We start from the raw sequence: 20303 nt of genomic DNA on the forward strand, positions 1-20303 counted from the left end.
TATTTTTATTTTATTTGTATATTGCTTTTCCTAAAATTTGCTATTAATTTTTTAATTGACCTCTGGCGCTATACAGAACAATAGCGACTTGTTGAATCCAAAGAATAACATCGACAAACACAATCAGCGACTGGACATTCCAAGTGATTCCTAAGAAAAAATGATTACAAATAAATAAATTTTTATGTATATCATGTATCAAAGTGTATAACTATTTAAATTATTACTTAAACCAGTCACTGATATGATTAGAATGACCTCCATGATTACATGTAGGACACCATGAAAACCAATATGAAAAACTATTAACACTTTGTCCAGTTAATACATATGAACTGTTGGATGTTAATTGTTTGCCAGATGTTTTTCTTAATGGTACTTTGGCACTAGCAGTGCCTAAATGTGCAAGACATAGTGCACACCTTGGCAGTGGACTTTGGCAATTAGGACATGATGTAAACTGGAAAAATTGATTTTTATTAATTAAAAATATGTATTTTATATTGTAATAGGCAAAATGCTGGTTACATTATTTTTAATACAGGATAAAAAGTCTGCATTCCATACTCATGTATAGATAAAAAAAATGTCAATTTTCGAGTTTAATTGTGAGGTATAACTTGTGATACTTTTAGAAATAGCTATCTTATAATAAGATAAGAAATTAAATCAATAAAAATTTTAAATTGTATGTATTAAGTTAGAATCGACAAGATGTATAGTTCAATTCTTGAGAATTTAAATATTTTACATTTTCTTTCTATATTGAGCTAATATAAAGATTTAAATATAGTTAATAGAATTCTAGAAATCACTACTATAATCAAAGCAATACGAATATTTAAAGAACGACAATTTTCCTTCATACATACTTTAAAATTATTTGATCCATTTTCTGATTGGTCTTTTATTCTTAGTACTTTTGTTTCTTTTTCATTATCTTTCTCTTTTTCATCAGCTGCTGGGCAGATATTTTTTCCACAGTAATTGCAAGTTAAAAATACATTTTGAGGTGGCGGTTTTACAGCTTTAAGAGCTATATCAAATTTGGCTCGTATATGCCACATTCGCCATTGGTTTAACATTTCTCGGTAACTAATAAGTTTAAAAAAAATTTAAATTGGGAAATTAAAAATTAATAAAGCAGAATATAATTTTAAAATATTCAAACCTATTGATCCAACTCATCATTACTGCATTTTCGTGAACAATTTCACTTGGAATTGTCTTTAAGACTAATATACTAACTGTCTGAATATCTCCTGTACTGTCTAAATATCTTTGTAGTAATGGAACTACATCTGGAGATGACCCTAGTAATAAAAAAAACATTCAAATCAATCATTAACTTAATTTTTAAGATTCTTGATGATATATTATTCTTTTTCAATTAATATCTTTTTGGTTGGTGGAAATATTTGCTTCTTGGGATGTCGAAAGTATATAATATCTAGTACTTTTCTTAAGAACTAAAGGAAACAGGAACTTTTTTATAAGATCAGTTGCCATTAATAACTTTTCTAATTTTGTTATAATTCAAATACAAATAGCTGTACAAACTTAAAAAAATGTTTATACCCGTGCAAGAATTTCTAAAATGAACAGGAACAGTTGTGCACGAAAGGCGTGGTCAAAACAAAATAACTTTTTCAAGTGTCCTCATAAGTCGCTACTTATTTACAGATAATGCATAGTCAATCAAAAACCACCTATGCAAAAATAGACAAAATTACATGCACTGCTTGGTCATCTTATGAGAGTAAACATGATATAAATTGAGCATAAATCCACGATCATTTTTTATGATTGTTTGAAGTTGGAATTTTGTAAAAAAAAAACATCATAAATTAGCAATTTAATTAAGAGTTCATACTCAAGATAAGTAAATTAAATACTAGTTTACTAGGCAAGAACAGATAAATGAATACAAGGTTCCTTAAGTTCACAATGTATGCTTAATACTACAACCAAAAATTTTTAATTTATATAAATGTAATTTTCTTTGAAAGTTAAAATTTGAAAAAATTGAAATATAATAAAATGATTACAATTTTTAGTTATTTTGTTAAAATTTAAAACACTTTTTCATAAGGATTTGAAAATTTTACTTTTAAATTTTTTAACACATAATGCGATAATAAAACAAATTGTTTATGTCAACTTTACTCCTATAGTTCACTTACTTTCCACTTAAAAAAAAATTACCTGTTAAAAATATTGCAGTTAAGTTGCCTTGATCTAACAATTTATCTGTAATTGTATTAATATATTCTGTTAATTTTACATCAGACAAAAAAATTGAAGCAAATGCAATTCTGTCTTCTAATGGTATTCCAACTTCGTTCTGAAAAAACATTGAAACTCAAAATAAAAACAAATATTGATTTAAAAAAATCAAATATTTACCAAAACAGCATCATGAGATTCTGTTTCTGATGTTAGAAAAGCAAATGCTGCTCTCAAATATGGATCGGTTAATTTTTCTCTAGTTCTTGAACACAATTCACGCCACATGCTATATTTATCAGGACTATAACCTGAAAATAAATATTTTAATTGATTTGTAGTGAAGCCTAATTATTATTATATATTCATTTATTTTAATATAAAAAAGTTGATGTTTATCTATTATGATAAAGATTACTTGTACACAAACTAAATACACATATATGTATATATATTATATATATAAGTATATAATCACTAGTATAATTATTTGAAATAGTCTTATTAAATTCTGTCCAGCATGAAAACACAGCAATTCTACAGATTTGCAAAAGAGGACCTGGTTTAAATAAAAGGATATTGCGTGAGAATGCACAGAAGAATCAATATTTGTTACGTTGCAGTGTATTCTATTGTTGGACAGGGTATAGGTTATTATTTTTTGAACTTGACAATCATTAAAATTTTTATTAGCTGTTCATGAAAAATATATTTTTTTAAAAGAAATAGGTTATCTATAGTAGATTTATTAAATATGACCAATTTGAATACTTTTAATAGTATTTCAAAATTATTTTATTTTATTATAATTTTTTTTTTTTTTTTTACTTAGAAGCAACAGAGAAAAGTATATTATATTGGTTTAAAATCGCTTTAATTCTTTTTTTAATTAGCATTTAATCAATAATAATTTATAGTATTTATACACCAAATACCAGAATATTTATTCAACAAGGAAAAAGTTTCATGTACTATTTTCCGAAATTAGACATTTAAACACACATTTTTATGACTTGCAGACATTTTAATTATTAAAAGAGAAATTATCAAAGATTAATAATTTAATTTGATACTTAATACAATAGGACAATAGGTACAAATTTATTATTATTTTGGAATTAAAGACAATTCTTATCGCCCAGTTTAAAAATAATATATTAGGTATACCTATTGCTTTGAAATAAAAACATTTAACATTTGTGTTTTTTTTTATTTACTTTTAAATATTTATATCCTCAATAATATTTTCATGCACTATTTTTGGTAAAATAACAAATATATATTTAAACAATGTTATACCTGATAAAGCCATTGCAATCATGCTTAAATTGGGTTGTTGATTTGCACCTTTATTTAATGTTTCAATAGCATCACGCATTCTTAAATTAAAAATTGCTATAGAAGCTGCTCTAGTATGAGAGTTTTCATTTTCTAATTTTCTGAGTAAAGCAGATATATGTAATGCATTAGTACGGTCGAATCCCCAGTCACATAAAAATAATGCATTATCTCTGGCCGAACTCCTAAAATATAAAGAACTTATGTTAAAAATGTATTATTTAGGAAGTTTAAAATATATTTATAAAAATAATTTATTAATACTGTTATAAACTTAAAAATTAAAATAAGAAGTTATATTTATTTATTTAAAAAAAAAAAGAACGTGAACCAATTTCAAGAACAATGAAAAAGGTGCTCAAAAGACATACTAGTCATTAAAATATCAAATGATGTACATATTTAAATTAACTAAAAACCATTGTGCAATCTTTATATTATAACATTTGACTTTTCTAGTCAAACTTTAAGTACAATACAGGTATTTAATAAGTAGGAATTTGGCATTTAAACTTGTCTAGATTAATATTTTTTTTTCCAATATACTTGATAGTTTTAACTTTATACATACCGATAAGTTTTTACTGTGCCCTGAATATCGACCCACTGAACATGCTTTAATTCTGATTTAGGCATAGGAGATCCAGAATCTAAACCTAGAACAGTTCTAATATTTTTTTTTCAATTATAAATATGTTACAATGTTAATAATGTAGTATAGTGGAAGTGACTTCATAAATTGTTAAGTATTTTTAAAGGTAAAATTTAAAGCCAAAACTGACTTTGGACTTTATATCTAAATATTTCAAAACCTGTAAAAGCTATTATATATTTTTAATAATACATTGAAAGATCGTATGTTGAAACTATATAAATGTATGGAATTTGTTTTTTAATCTGTTTACCTCTTTGGATTTAATGAAACATTTAAAGATTTATTTACAGTTACACTATTTGTTAAATCTGAAAATTTAGTTTTACTAAATGAATTGATATCTTTAAAATAAGTTAGTATGATACTAAAATAAAATAAAACCTTGATTTTTAACTCTCAAATATTTAAGTTGTCAAAAGTAAATATGTTTGGAATAACTAAAATTATAAAAATTGCTTGACAAATTAATTAGATTAGTTTTCTGTTTCTTGGAAAGATACCTACTTTATTCCTGGAAATGGTACATTTGGAGTTGTAGGTACAATACCAGCTCTAGTAACTTTTCTATTTAAATCCAACCAATTCCAAACATTTTTTATGATAGGATCATCTACAAGTTTAGCGTTCTCTGCAAAGTCCTAAATCATTAAAGAACAAAGATAATAAAATTAATTTAAAGATTTGACAACCATTTATTTGATAATTTGATAATTTAAAATATCTATACTTTAATGCCATATTGTGAAAACGCACGCATTTTAATAGTAGTTGAAATATCTTCAAATGAAGAATAAACTAAGTCTTTATCACTTATATATTTAAGATTGTGCTGACCGTATGTCCAAGCTATACTTGATTTAGTGGACCAATTCAATGTCATCCTCTCAAATACAAAATAATCATTTAAGACACCTAAAATAATTGGATAAAATAAATTTAATACACAAAGAAATAGAAAAAGTTGTGACAAATTTTACCAGTTTGAGAAATAGCTAATAATCTATTTTCATGTGTTGGATGCCATGAAAATGAAGCTAAATGTATGTTGCCTTGTCCGGGATGTACAGTTCTCTCTAAAGCAGAAGGTTCTGCTTCATCCATGCTTTGTTGCATATCATGTAAGCTTATAGCCATAGTGTCTTTTTGTAATGACCCTAATAAATTATGCCTAATAGAACAAATATGATACATCATAAACCAGTGTTAAAGTGAAAAATATACATATAATTTCTATATTTAAATTAAGTAATGAAGTAAAATTATATGTTAATAGTTTATAATACATTAAAAATTAAGATTTTACCTTGTCGGACACCATTGAACTTTAGAAACGCTTTTACTTTGAGTTAAGGTTACAACAGGTTTTTCTAAATGCCTTGAGTCCCACAAAACTATACTATTGTCACAATATGAAACAATATGGTTATTGTTATATACGGCTATATTAATACCATATACTGCTCGAGTTTGAGTTACATTAGTTGATTTAGATGCATCTGAAAATTCAATTATATAAAATTAATTTAATAAATAAAAAAATAGAATTCAATTATTCTTAAAGCTACCAATTAATAATTGTATATTTACATTTTATCTAAATTTACCTCTAATATCAATGCAACGAATGGTTTTACCATTGCAACTAACAGCTAAAACATGAGGAGATGAATTAAACCAAGCTAAAGAATGAGCAGTTTCTCCAGTTCCATAATCAAAGAATGGTTTGCCTGGTGATAATTCAGCATTAATCAAAGGACTTTTTTCTACATCCCATACTTGAACACATTGATCTGATCGGTGTCTATCCAAACCACAAGCTAACAAATTATAATTAACTGGATTCCATGATATTGCATTACATTGACGAGAAAAGCGTGAATCTAAAAATAAATATAAAATACTATAGGCCAATTTTTTTTAAATTTAAATGATTTTTTACTTGGTCCTAATTCAAGTCCAGCTAATGTATTATTGACTGTTGCTAAGCCAAATGTACAAAAGGTCACTTTACCATTAGCATGTCCAATAGCAAGCATAATTTCAGACTCAGGTTTTGGATATATATCAATACATTTAACATAACGATGATTTGTACTTGTTGCTAACAAATTAGCTGATGTATTAGATGACAAAACCAAACCTATAAAATGTTTTAATATTGTAAACTAAACACATATATAAATATAAACAATTAAGTATGGATAATTAATAAAAACCTTTTGGAATGTCACTACTCTTAGAACCTTCAGAAGTAGCAGTGTTTATTACTTCATACATTCGAATGTCAGGACCCCATGTAATAAATTTATTTTTATGTACAGGAGACCATTGTACTTCCAATTTTGGTACATCTCCCCTAAGCATAAAAAAATTATTTAATAAAATGCAAAAACAGTTAAAAAGCGTTAAAATAAATTTAGATAATCATATTTAAATTATAAAAAAAAAATTACCGAGAAACGAACATATTGTTAAAATTTAAATTCAAATTTTAGAGTATACAACAATTAAATTTTAAGCAAAATGTTATAGGTATTTTATAATTTACATTTACAGTACACAACCTTAGAATATTTCAAAAATATTGAGAATAATAATAATCTTATTTCAAATTAAATTTAAAATTGTATAATATTTTGTAATTAATCATTGTTGGTATAAAAAATGAATACGACACCAGTAATTAGAAAAACATATTTATTATTTTATTATTTATATTTTAATTCGTAATAACATATTAATATTTAATTATATTATTATGTTATATCACAGAATAAATGAAATTATATTTTATTCTATATATGATTATATCATTTATTATCTTAAATCGTATCATGCATCAATGATAAAAAAAGATATCTCTATTCCTTCCATCCCTACCCAACTACTATTTTTTTATGTATGATTTTGTGGCATTAATCAAAAACTAAAATAATTTAATATAAGTTTTCAACCAATACAGTTTTATAATTAAATTATTATAATGGTTGTATTGTTTTATATTTCGTATGAAATAATATTAAATGAATAGACAGTCTGTTGTTGTGGAGTAGAGGACATGTATATCATGTACTGATGAGAAAAGAGTAACGACTACGGTCTACGACGTTGAATACCTTAATACCTTATACCTATTGATTATAAATACTAATATTTGTAATATACTAATATATGATAATGACTATAATCACAGAACAATGACAATGTTTCTATTTTCAAATTGTTGCTCCTAGATAATAAATGAAACTAGTTACCATGGTCATAGTGTATGTTGTTGGTGTACCATGAATGGCCGTCGACCCGTCCCGACCCCTTTCCCTATCACCCGTTATTTGCATGTTGCAATCCGTTTTTCGTCTAGTCACTTTTCTCAGCGACTCAGCTGCGTTGTTACTCGTTTTTAAGACCAGCGTTTTCGCGTGATATATTTAATTCAACGTGTTCTGGTAAGATGATTATTTTAAATTAAATTTTATTTATTTTACGATAAGGTAATGAACAATTCTAGGTTCATAGTGATGCCCTTGGAGGGAGGGGTTCAAAATTTTTGCACAAATTGTGGAAATGTGATAAGGCTTTATATTTTCATTTCTGTTCCATATTTTAATCGTTTGCAGTTTATACATACTTTAATCTTTTAATACAAAACTTTCAAACCATTCGATCATTTCAACAAGAATAGTTCCTAAACATTCGTTTTAATTTTTAATTGAATATTCATGCTTAACAGTTATTTAATAAAACATAAAATATAGGTGTATATATTATATGCAGCCAAACAGTTATTTTCTTATGAATAGAATATCTAATATTAATTATTATACTTGTTTTGTTTATATTAATATAGTGAACATTTGTAACTCATCTGATGCTTTTGGTAGTTAATTTTATTATCAATACTCAATTTAATGTTTTTTAAAACGTAATCTGCTTAATATATTAATTTTTAAATTATTATTTAAAATTCTTGTTTTTTAAATTTGAATGAATTATTTATAGTGTAATTAAATAATTAAATAAATTATTCATTGGTATACATTTTAAAATAAATATTCTTATTATACTTGGTATTGTGGTAAATTTAGGTTACATAACATATATTGTTCATTATTAGTTTTTTTTTTTTAATGAATATTATTATTTATATTTTGGAATGCTTTCTTATGATATTTTCTCTAAAAAGTTGTTTGTTAATCCAAAATAATGTTCTGTTGATTCATTGTTTATGATATAGGTTTTTACATTTGTAAAATAGATCTAGTATTTGTTAATTCAACTACAGGTTTATAAATTAATATTTGGCTTCAATACTATTCTTTATTTTAAATGTTTTAATTTTCTGGTAAATCTTTTAATTTTTATAAACTTATTTTGACCTCTATTTTCTAATTATAAGTTATTTTGTATTTTTTTTATGTTTGTCTTTTTGATAATTTTGTTTCATTAACTCCTTTTTTTGTAAGTGAATGCACTTATTTTGATTGAATTTCAATTATCTGATTATTACTTAAAAATCATAAATAAATTGTAGTTGAACTCTAAAACTGTCTATGTGATTAACATACTATTGTATACTATATTTTTTTTCAACTTATATATTATTATTCTTGAACTTAATTAATTACTGGTTTTCGTATTGTATGGTTAGCTCAAAATAAATAAAGAAAGAATATCTAGAATCTTTATACCATAATATTTTTAAGTTTTTGATTTCTCATGATAATTAATTCTGTATATAGGATGACAAAACAATAATTATTTTTATAATTTATTTAAAATAAATTTAATTTAATGTACTATCACTATTATCTTATAATAATATAAGAACTTTAATTTTTTTTCTGCTTAAATCTAGTGTGAAGTACTTAAATTATCTTGATTTAGTTATGTAATTTATTTATTTACTTATAAGAAATAGATTATTTGTAAATCGATTTTAAATAAAATAAAAAAAAAAATGGGCACTCGTCTACTATGCTATCAATCACACTTTGTTGGTATCATAAATATGTTACCTACTGTAAAACAGTGGTGAATGCTGACTCCAGAATATGGGCATGCTCATTTATCATAATGCATTATAATTTTTAATTCTATTTATTTCATAATTTATCAATACAAAAATTGATATTTATTTTTAAATTAATAAAAATACAGTTGCAACGCTCTCATATACATAAATTATATAAATCATTAGCTAAGCGCAACACATTGAGCATGCCCTAGGTGTTTAATACCGTGGCTTATGGTGGAGTGAGTCTCGGAATAAACAATATTTCACAGCAATAACAAGTGTTAATAAATATTATTAAAAGTAAATTATTGTGAGCCTTGGTTGATATTTGTCAGTTATCATAATGGCTATTTAGCTATAATTTTGTATAACTGTTATACAATTTATTGTAATTATTCAAATGAACTTTTTCGCAATTTAATGAAATAAAATAAACTACAGTAGGTAGCATATTACACACATAGTTTTTTGGTAAATATATTTTACTGTAAATATCTTATTAGACAAGTACCAGAAATTGTTAATAAATTAGTAAAAACTTTAAATTTGTAATAATATTAATATTAATACTCTGTCTAGTAAGACAGTGAGAGAACACACCTTGGTTCAACAATAATAGGTTCTTCGGTGCAGTATTAGTTTATTCTTTAGCTAACCAGAGTTAAATAATTAACAATATAATACAATTAAAATAATCCTATCATGGTTCTCATTTCACTTAAGATACCACAAAAAGAAAATTGTATAATAATTAATGTTAGTAAATTGTTAAGGTTTATTTTTAATTAAGGATTTATATTAATTCTGACAATATTAGTTGTGTTAATACAAATAAATATAGAATTATATCAGTTATAATATTTTAAAATTTATTTTTTATACTTAAAGTTCTTTCCTAGTTAAATTTTAAAAAATTAATGCAAATATATTATTAATATTGGAAATAGTACACATGAATAAATGGAGGATAGATGTATTATAATTTTAATGAGAGAAAATGATTGTTTTATTATTAATTTAATTTATGGAATATTTTTATTTTGTTAGCTCAATTTAGTATACAGAGTTAATATTAAACAAAAATTAACTCATAAAAAACCTAAAATCCCTTACAATTTTTGCAGCTTTTTATACTATTTAATTATTAATCTTTTTTTTATTATTATTCATTTTTACAGTTATAATTTTAAAATATTACTCCAATAATAAAAAAAATTGATACAAGTGTATACAAGTATCCGTTGTGATAAAACTCAAAATCCTTAAATATGGATACTTCGTCTTTAGATTCAAGTAATGACTTTTTGATTGAAGATGAAACCAATTTGGAAGTTAATACTTGTAATATTTGCAAGTAAGTTCCTTAATACTTTTTATTATGTTTTTATGTTAATAAAATTGAATTGTTACAGAAATGAATATATGTGTCCAAGGGTCCTGAACTGTTTGCATGTATTTTGTGAAAAATGCATCTTACAACTTGTTAATGTTAACTCAATGTTTAGTGTTCTTAATATAATATGTCCTACATGCGATCAACCAACAACTGTATGTATTTAATTTGTATTATTATAATTACCAATTATGCATTTAAATAAAACTATTTGTAATATATTTTATTATTTATATATAGACTCAATTAAATCGTGGAACTTTGACATTACCTCAAGATTATGTTACTAGGGATATTCTTGAAGTTGAAATGTTGAAAAACCACAGGCTAGTTTGCAAATCTTGTAGAGATAATAAAGAGGCAACTCATAAATGTATTACTTGCTGCAATTTTTTGTGTTCTAGTTGTGAAAGTATGCATAAGGTATTGTTTTAAATGTTGGCTTTTAGTTATTTATAATTACAAGTATAAATATTTTTAATGTAACATTTTTTATTAGATGCTTGTAACGCCAGGACAGTACCATTATATGGTATCTATTGAGGAAATTATTCAAAATGCTCAGGATAAAACTGCTCTACACAAAATGGTTTTATGTGAAAAACATAATAATGAACAAATGGTGTATTATTGTAACAATTGTAATGTAAGTTATAATTGTTAATATCCGATCTATAATCCCTTTTTTCCCCTAATTTTTAATCTTAATTTTAAATTAAATGTTTTAATATACTAGTTTATTTTGGAAAAGAATTTAGTTTTATTTTAGTTATTATTATATTTATTGGTATTAATTTAATATTATTATTATTAACTTATCATAATGTAAAATTATACTTATTATACTTGCAGGAGTTGGCTTGTACTAAATGTCTCAATATACCTTCTCCAAGAACATGCCAACATAGTTACGATAGCCTTTCCAATGCTTATAAAAAATATGGAACTGAGTTAGAGTATTTAGTACGTGAAAGTAAGAATGTTATGAAAAATGTTTCAACTTTGCCAGCTACTTTAGAAAAAGCATTGGATAATTTACAAACTTCTCATGATCATGTTAAATCAAATGTGGAAGAAACTTTTCATGTAATTATATTATTATAATTCACTTATGCATTATGTTTACTTAACAATTTTTTTTTTCTAGAGTTTTAAAGCTATATTAGAGACTTGTAAAAATGAAGTATTGGTGCAATTAAAATCATCTCAAAAGCAACAAGAATTAAAGATAATGGACAAATTTGAAGAGTATAATATTCATTATTAAGTTATTTAAATGTATATTAACAATTTAATTTTTTATTTTTAGAGTGAAGAAAGTCACTGACAACATCAGCGGAGTGCAACAATTTGCTACACGTTTATTAGAAAATGGAAGTGAATCTGAAATTATGGCATTAAAAAAATTAATTTTTACTCAGATGCTTCAGTTATTTGGTCAAATACCAGATGTCGATGTAGATGCTAAACTTATATATTCTCCTGATGTTAGTGGATTTGAAAATCATTGTCGAGTAAGTAGTCATTGATAGTTATATAAAATTATTTTATAAGTCATAGTCATTTTATTTCATTGCAATAATACAATATGGGCTCGCCCAATTTACATTTTAGAAATATTTTGGCCAAATTGAAACAGAACAAGGGATGAATGTTGCAGTTGCACCTATCTCTCCGCCTACTCCAAGAACCAATTTTTTAACTGACCGTGTGTTTCCTTCGCCCATGTTGTCACCAATGGTGGATTCACAGATGTTTGATCTAAATTTGGCGCGCTTATGTTCATTAAATGTTGATGATAATCCTATTTTATCTACAATATCGTCTCCTGATTCATTGGGAGATTTATTGAATGCACCAACTAGTATGGATGGTAGTTTTGCTTTAAATAATTTACAAGCACTTGCTAAACTAGATAATTTGAATACCAACAATAACAATAATAGTAAGTTATATGATTTTTAAACTTAAAAATAAATAATAATTTTAATATTTTTGTTATATAATTTAGATATGCTTCAAAGTCTGATGAGTCCATTAGTTTTGAATCAATCTGGTTTAGATCCATTTTCTGTTGGTAGTGTGTCATCTATGAGTTCTCCTACAACTACTTTATCACCTGGTAATTTTTATATTAAATTTGTGATAATAAAAATTGTTAAACAAAAATATATTGATTTAAATATGTTTTAGATATTTACGGAGTAGCTACTAATTCAAGTTGGTATAGCAAAGAAAGAAGAGCTCCACCAACTCGGCCAAAACGTCATTCTAGTAGGCCTAGCATGGATATAGTAGCAAAATTTGGTCAAATGGGAAGTGGTCTTGGACAATTCCATTCACCTCATGGCTTTTGTCTAAGTCCTACAGAAGATATTGTGGTTGCTGATACACACAATCATCGTATTCAAGTAATTTTAACCCTAAAATAAACTATTAAAATTTCTTATTTATTTAAAAGTAAATCTTTTTAGGTATTTGAAAAAGATGGTACTTATAAGACTGAATTTGGCAGAGAAGGAAAAGAAGACGGATACTTATTTTATCCTAGAAAAGTGGTTTTTTTAAACCATAATCAAATAGTTGTTTGTGATCGTGGTTCTGATCGATCTAGAGTACAGATATTTGAATATCCTACGGGTAAATTTATTAAAAAGATTCAGGTTCAATTTATTGAAATTGTGGCTGGAGTGGCTGTGACTGCAAATGGACATCTGGCACTGGTTGATAGTGTACACCCAACAGTATTTGTTTTAAATGTAAATGAAGATAATGGCATAATGAAATGGTTTGATTGTGCTTCATATATGGAAGAACCATCAGACATAATTGTCAGAGGTATGTGCATTAATATAAAATTTATCTATAATATAAACTTAATTTTTTTTTTAATTTTAGATGATGATTATTATGTTTGTGATTTCAAAGGACACTCTATTGTAGTGTTTAATGATGAAGGTGTTTGTTTAAGACGTATTGGTGGTGAATATATCACTAGCTTTCCAAATGGCATAGATATATCTGAAAATGGAGAAATATTAGTTGGAGATTCTCATGGCAATCGTTTCCATGTTGCAGTTTTTTCTCACGATGGTACTCATTTAACAGATTTAGAGTGCCCTTATATTAAAGTAAGTATATTTTAATAGTGGTTTATATTAGGCTATACTGTTATAACTTGATGTACATGTTTATATAGGAAAATAAGTATATCTTTAATGTCTTTTTTTTATAAATTAAAACAAATAAAAAATGAAAGAGTTCTTAAGTTGACATATTTTCAGATCAATTTTTAAAATGAAATTCTTTTATATGATGTATAGTATAACTAGTAAAATGTATAACTTATACATTATAACTTACTAGATGTACAGTTAAAACTAATTACATTTTACAGATCTTACGACATTTCTGTTAAGACTTAGTAGTAATCAACTTATTAATTTTAATTTTTTAATTAAAATAATTTAATATTTGTTTTAGGTATCTCGTTGTTGTGGGTTGAAAATAACTAGTGGTGGTCATATTGTTACTTTAGCAAAAAATAACCACCATGTTCTTGTCTTAAACGCAACTGTATAAGTTACTCTTAAAAAAAATCTAAAAAAACTCCCGAAAATGTATTTGTTAACTTATTTTTCCTGTTATTCTTCAATTTTTATTATATAAATAGTTAATTAATTTTTGAGACTGCTCGAAGTGCATTTTTTTGTTTTTCTAGATTTAACAAATTTATTTTTATTTTTAAGAACACTGACATTTTACTGACTTTCTTTTCTTTTATATGATTATTATTATTATTTTTATTATTATTAAATTAATTTATTTCCTCAACAAGAAAAAGTAATTTTAGTTCCTATTTATTAAAAGGTAAAAAATATATGAGCTGTTTTTTGTTTTTGTTTTAAGTCTCATACTATTAAATTTCTTATATATTTTTTTTTTTAAAGATCATAAATCATTTATTATATACATAGTATATATATTAGATTTTTTTTTGTAAATAATGGAAGTTTACCTCGTTTAAACAATCTAGTGAACATTTTAGTCAAATTAATCTAGATATAAGAAAAAATAATTTTTTGAAATTTTAATTATATATTTCTAAATATTATACTCATACATATTATTATTATATAACATGCATGTTGTTTACTTGTTGGTGTTCTCATACGTAATTGCAATATTAAGATATTATTTATTGTTATTTTGGTTACTAATTAGTACCAATTGTAATTTCTTTGTTATGACTTAATTTTTTTTTTTTTTTTTTTAAACATAATTAATATATAAAAGTTTTTTTTCGCTCAAACTTTAACGTTCCGTGATTATAAAACAAACCTGTTAAGCTTATTTAAAATATATGTTGCAATACAATTTTTAATAACTATTTTTTCTTGGTTCTATATTTATATCATAACATGAAATTAATTTAAATATCTAGTCATCTAACTGAAACCATTTTTTTCATAATGGCCATAAGACATAATAACATAAAGAAAATCAATTTCATGATATAATAGCTGAATAAAAAAAATTGATTTTATTTGAATTTGTTAATAATAGAACCAAGAACTAAATTGTTGATGACAAGATATCCACTCTTGTTTTATAAATCTTATTTATTTATTTTGTAAAAGTGAAAATGTTAAAAAAAAATTTTCCTTGTCATAAACATTTATCATAATTATATTATTTTAAATATTTAATTTTGTTGTAAATATTTAAGAAGACTGAATCGCTAAAAAAGATTAGGTGATATTTTTGTTATTTTTTTCTTTTATTTTTAAGAACTAAGGAAATTGTTTTATTTACCGAATTATTTATATCTATTCTATATTATTATTATGTACTATTTTAAGTTGCAATAAAACAAATTGTTTACTCTACAAAAGCAGATAATTATTATACAAAAACAATGATAACAATTACATGTAACAAAATATGTAATGTTATGACCTTGTTGATTCCTAATAAGTCATATGGCACATGTTTGTAAATTAAATTACAAATACCATTCAGTTATCTTTCAATTAGCTGTAGTTATAGTTGTGTGTAAGTGGTCCAATAGATATGAATATTGTCACTAAGTACTTTAACTGCAATATTTTGAAAGATGGAAAGATTCTAACTCAGGATCTATGGGTTGTAGATGGACGAATAGCTAATCCAGAAATTGTATTTTATGATAAGAAAAAAATTCCAGATGTTGAAATTGATTGCCTAGGATCTTTAATAACTCCTGGATTTATAGATTTACAAATCAATGGTCAGTATAAAGTAAAATATTTTATTATAAACCTAACAGCTTAAAATAACTATGTAGTATATTTGTATAATTTTAGTTATCTATTTTGATGATTTTTATTCAACATTAGTCAATAATTTCAGGAAAGTTTATGATAACATTAAATGTTTATTTTACAACTAGGGAAGATAATCAATTTTCATTTTTTTTCAATAAAATTTAAATACTATTATCTTCATGACCTTGTTACCAAAGATTATAAGCAGTTAACATATTTTAATATTATTCAATTATTGACATAACTTATAGTTATTATAAACTATGTTATTCAAAGAATAAACTTTGATCTATTTACAAAACAAAAACAGATAAGACTGTTTGGTATGCTTCAAATGTTAATGTAAAATCTTAATAAATTATATTTTTAAATAAATAATATTATTCTTACATATGTTTGTATATTATTGAATACAAAGTTTATTATATAAATTTATGATTGTTATCTATACTCAATAGCTAATTACTGAAATATTTGTTTAAATTATTTCTATTAAATGTTAAATTAAACTGCAATAACTAAAATGTATGATCTAATGATTTCTTTGCTGTCCTTTATTTTCCGATTATAAATATGATATATTTTATGCTAATTTTATATCTTATAAATTTAAATATCCAATACTTAACAATAAATCAAACTATGATATTATTTATGTACTATGTTTACAATGCATTTTTAATTTACCTATTGCTTGATATGAAATTATTGTTCTAAAATATAAAATATTAGAAATAAAAGAAGTTATTATACCAAAAAGAAAAAAAAAAGGATTAATTTAGTTTGTTAACTTTTAATTAATCTTTCATCTTAATCTCTTATTTAATTTAGCTAATTATTGATTCATTCATCATTGAATGTTTAGTAATTGTTTATGCTACCTGGCATTAGAATATAAAAATAATATATGCATAGGAGCTTTTGGAGTTGATTTTACTTATCACAAAGGAGATGGACTTGATATAGTTAAAAAAGGATTATTACAATATGGTGTTACTGGATTTTGTCCTACAATAGTCTCAACTACCTGTTCAAATTACCATGAGGCAAGTATAGTATTAGGCTATTTTTAAACTATTTAGGTATTATTAATTTTTGTTGACTGTACGTGTTGATACAACACATAATCATTTAGCTGGTATATCTTAATATCAATATAATGTAAAACATAAAATATATTAATTTAAGACTTATTTTGTATTTTATTATTTAAAAGTTTTATATTTCATAATTCGCTAACACTAGTAAAACTAATATTATTTAATAATTTTTTTTTTGCAGATATTACCTAAGTTCAAACGTTGTAATGGTAATGAACAAGGAGCTGCAATTTTAGGGGCACATGTTGAAGGTCCATTTATTAGTAAACTAAAACATGGTGCACATAGCATTTCTAATATAAAAACCTTAGAAAATTCTAACATAACAGATACTTATGGTAGCTTGAATAATATAGCAATAGTTACTCTTGCTCCCGAACTCAATGGTTCAATGGAGACAATAAAACTATTATCCAATCAAGGAATTGTTGTATCATTAGGACACACGTCATCAGATATGGAAACTAGTATACAAGCAGTAAAAAATGGAGCTACATTTATTACACATTTATTCAATGCAATGCTTTCTGTAGGTATACTTTATTACGCAACAACAATTATTAAAAAAATTGTGTTTATAGTTTCATCATAGAGATCCAGGACTGATTGGACTCATAGCATGTCCACCTAGTGTTGAGAAACCATTATTTTTTGGTATTATAGCTGATGGAACTCATACGCATCCGACAGCATTAAAAATTGCTCATAAAATCAACTCAGAAGGACTTGTGTTGGTAACAGATGCATTGTCGGCTATAGGGCTACCAGATGGAATACACTATTTGGGTGATAAACAGATTGAAGTAAAGAATTCAAAAGCATACATTGCTAACACAAATACATTATGTGGAAGTGTGACTCCCTTAGATGAATGTATGAGATATTTTCTAAATGCAACAAGTAAGTTTAAAACTCTTTAAGTGTATAGAATTTTAGTATTTGACATAAATGTACATTAAGAAAATTAATCTTTAAAGATTGTAGTGTTGCTGAAGCAATTGAAACAATAACTTTACATCCAGCTAAGGTCTTAGGAATACAACAATTTAAAGGTACACTTAATTATGGAGCTGATGCTGATTTTGTATTTTTGGGAAATAAATTGAATGTTCAATCAACTTGGATCAATGGACAATGTGTATTTAAACATAGTAGTGGAGCTGGATATATTGAGAAAAAAAACAACTTAAATATTTCTTAGTTATTACTTGACATTTTATTAGTTTTAAATTCAATATAATAATTTAATAGTCAATAATATTACCTAATGTACATATTATGAAACTTAAATTATTGAACATAAAGACACTAATGGAATAGCCCCATTAATTAATTGAACAATATAATTAAATAAAACTTAGAAGTACATTTTTTCTATTTACTGTCTTGCTTCTGGATTTGATGCTCCAGCAATCATCATAAATATGACTAATGGTAATATATACATCCACTGAAAATATATATTTATAAGTAAGTTAATACTTAATTCTCTTGATAATATCTTAGCTATTATTAATCAAACCACACTATTAATTGTAAATAGATTTATTTATAAAAATAAACTATTATTATCCATGAAAATATTAAACTTTACAAAATGATTAATTGGAAGAAAAATATATTAACTTTTAAGATAATCTATGTCAAAAGTACATACTTTTGATTTCTGTGTTAAATGTTAAAATTTTTATAATAATAACACATAACACTGAGTTTTTATTTAACTAAATAATGATTGAAATTATTTTAGTAGACAAGTAGTATATGTTTTGTAAATAACTGGTAAAATAAATGGATTTAATTTTAAATCAATTTTTACTTACATATTTTCCAAGCATTGATTTGTTATTATTTGATTTTCCTTTTTCTCTAGCATCACGCTCTCGCTCCATCTTCTGAATATAAGTTGCGGTATCAGGTCTACAAAAAACCAAAAACATTATTATATTATATTTATGATTAAATGTAAGAAAAAAAGTGGAATACAAACACTGGACTGGTTTCTGGTCTTCTGAAAAATACTGTAGTTGTAAAGTTATTTGTGTTCAGTTCATCAAAGCTATTGCAGTTGCTAGATGTAGTAGCTAAGTTAACTGCAAATGGAGAGTCTAAGTGATCCAAATGTAATGTTAGAATATCATTTAATTTAGATCCAACTATAAGACATGCTCTAGTAAAAGTGAGAAAATGTGTTTCTTTGCCGGATAAAGTTCTAACAGTGACTTTCAATCTGTATAGTTCATTTTTAAATGCTAATTGCTATAAATAAATAAATTTAAGTATATTAATTAATTAAAACAAAACAGTTGATTGAATATTCATTAAATTATTACTTTTAGTAACTGTATATCTGAGTCATTAATAGTAGAAATAGATACAACATCGTTCCTGGACTCCAAATTTACAAGAATAGAACTGCGTTTGGTGAAACCAGCATTGGGAATCAGTTCATGTTCTAAATAAACATCAGATATTGAATCATAACTTGAATCCTGAAAAAATATTTAATTTATTACAATTATTAGCCATAGTTTTTTATCAATACATTCTACTTACAGAACAGTAAATACTACTAAATATTGAACAAAATAAGCAAATTAGCTTATAATTCATCGTGTTGAGGATTCTTTTTAATCTTTTAAAATAAAAAAATAATTAATACAGTTTACAATCAAATTTTAACAGTTACAGAGTAGTATATAATTGACATGAAAGGTTTAATATGTTATTGTAAGTCAAATATACAACACTACAACATTTAACGAACATGCGTAGATTCATAATACACAATAATTTGAATATTATCTTTAAATTATAACATTACTCACAAATCAGTAGGCTCTATACAGTAATTAATATTACTGGTGATGGATCTAAAAGAATTATAGTGTCACTCTAGCATCAATCATGAACGAAATATTTAACATTTTTAGTGGGTTTTCATATTAAAATTCCTGTATTTCAATATCTTTTTACCATTATCACGGAGTAGATAATGATTTTATTTACATCGTAACCATTTTGATAGCGGATCAAAAAGTAAAATCAATTGTAACTGCCACCGGGAGCGCTGCCTACCGAAGACAACACGAACCACGGACCAAGATCACAATTTAAAAACAAATATAAACTGTAAATTTTAATTTTTTATCAAATATTTAATATTTATACTAACATTTTCTGAACTGAAATAACTGGAATAATTTTCAAAATATTTTTGTTTTTTTGCTATTTATAGAAATTTTACTTTTTTTAATTTTTAGTGATTAAA

The 20303-nt window shown here is 24.6% G+C and overlaps 4 protein-coding genes across 4 annotated transcripts; 2 read left to right on the forward strand and 2 right to left on the reverse strand.

Annotated features, from left to right (window-relative positions):
• Position 1: 1 nt before the first annotated feature.
• On the reverse strand, positions 2 to 6919 carry LOC114122876 (GATOR complex protein MIOS). The gene is made up of 16 exons (XM_027985655.2): positions 6673 to 6919; positions 6436 to 6575; positions 6159 to 6359; positions 5824 to 6099; positions 5523 to 5715; positions 5197 to 5387; positions 4947 to 5131; positions 4724 to 4857; positions 4136 to 4231; positions 3526 to 3749; positions 2407 to 2537; positions 2206 to 2344; positions 1172 to 1313; positions 873 to 1095; positions 228 to 460; positions 2 to 150 (listed from the first exon to the last, which is right to left on the reverse strand). Exons 1-16 carry the CDS (start codon positions 6684 to 6686, stop codon positions 69 to 71), a joined length of 2604 nt encoding a protein of 867 aa, XP_027841456.2. The 5' UTR covers positions 6687 to 6919; the 3' UTR covers positions 2 to 68.
• A 614-nt stretch (positions 6920 to 7533) lies between these two features.
• On the forward strand, positions 7534 to 14897 carry LOC114122877 (B-box type zinc finger protein ncl-1-like). The gene is made up of 14 exons (XM_027985657.2): positions 7534 to 7665; positions 10412 to 10587; positions 10646 to 10781; positions 10867 to 11049; positions 11126 to 11272; positions 11479 to 11712; positions 11774 to 11874; positions 11936 to 12140; positions 12241 to 12571; positions 12638 to 12748; positions 12820 to 13037; positions 13101 to 13464; positions 13525 to 13757; positions 14110 to 14897. Exons 2-14 carry the CDS (start codon positions 10502 to 10504, stop codon positions 14206 to 14208), a joined length of 2448 nt encoding a protein of 815 aa, XP_027841458.2. The 5' UTR covers positions 7534 to 7665; positions 10412 to 10501; the 3' UTR covers positions 14209 to 14897.
• A 734-nt stretch (positions 14898 to 15631) lies between these two features.
• Positions 15632 to 18409, forward strand: LOC114122883 (N-acetylglucosamine-6-phosphate deacetylase). Its single transcript, XM_027985665.2, has 5 exons — positions 15632 to 15895; positions 16848 to 16978; positions 17214 to 17561; positions 17614 to 17932; positions 18010 to 18409. The coding sequence occupies exons 1-5, from the start codon at positions 15700 to 15702 to the stop codon at positions 18231 to 18233; spliced, it is 1218 nt and encodes a 405-aa protein (XP_027841466.2). The 5' UTR covers positions 15632 to 15699; the 3' UTR covers positions 18234 to 18409.
• LOC114122884 (ER membrane protein complex subunit 10) lies at positions 18226 to 20029 on the reverse strand. The gene is made up of 6 exons (XM_027985666.2): positions 19861 to 20029; positions 19589 to 19667; positions 19366 to 19524; positions 19023 to 19291; positions 18856 to 18952; positions 18226 to 18482 (listed from the first exon to the last, which is right to left on the reverse strand). The coding sequence occupies exons 2-6, from the start codon at positions 19643 to 19645 to the stop codon at positions 18411 to 18413; spliced, it is 654 nt and encodes a 217-aa protein (XP_027841467.1). The 5' UTR covers positions 19646 to 19667; positions 19861 to 20029; the 3' UTR covers positions 18226 to 18410.
• Positions 20030 to 20303: the final 274 nt, after the last annotated feature.

This window comes from Aphis gossypii, chromosome 1, assembly GCF_020184175.1.
Source record: "Aphis gossypii isolate Hap1 chromosome 1, ASM2018417v2, whole genome shotgun sequence".
Lineage (NCBI taxonomy): Eukaryota > Metazoa > Arthropoda > Insecta > Hemiptera > Aphididae > Aphis > Aphis gossypii.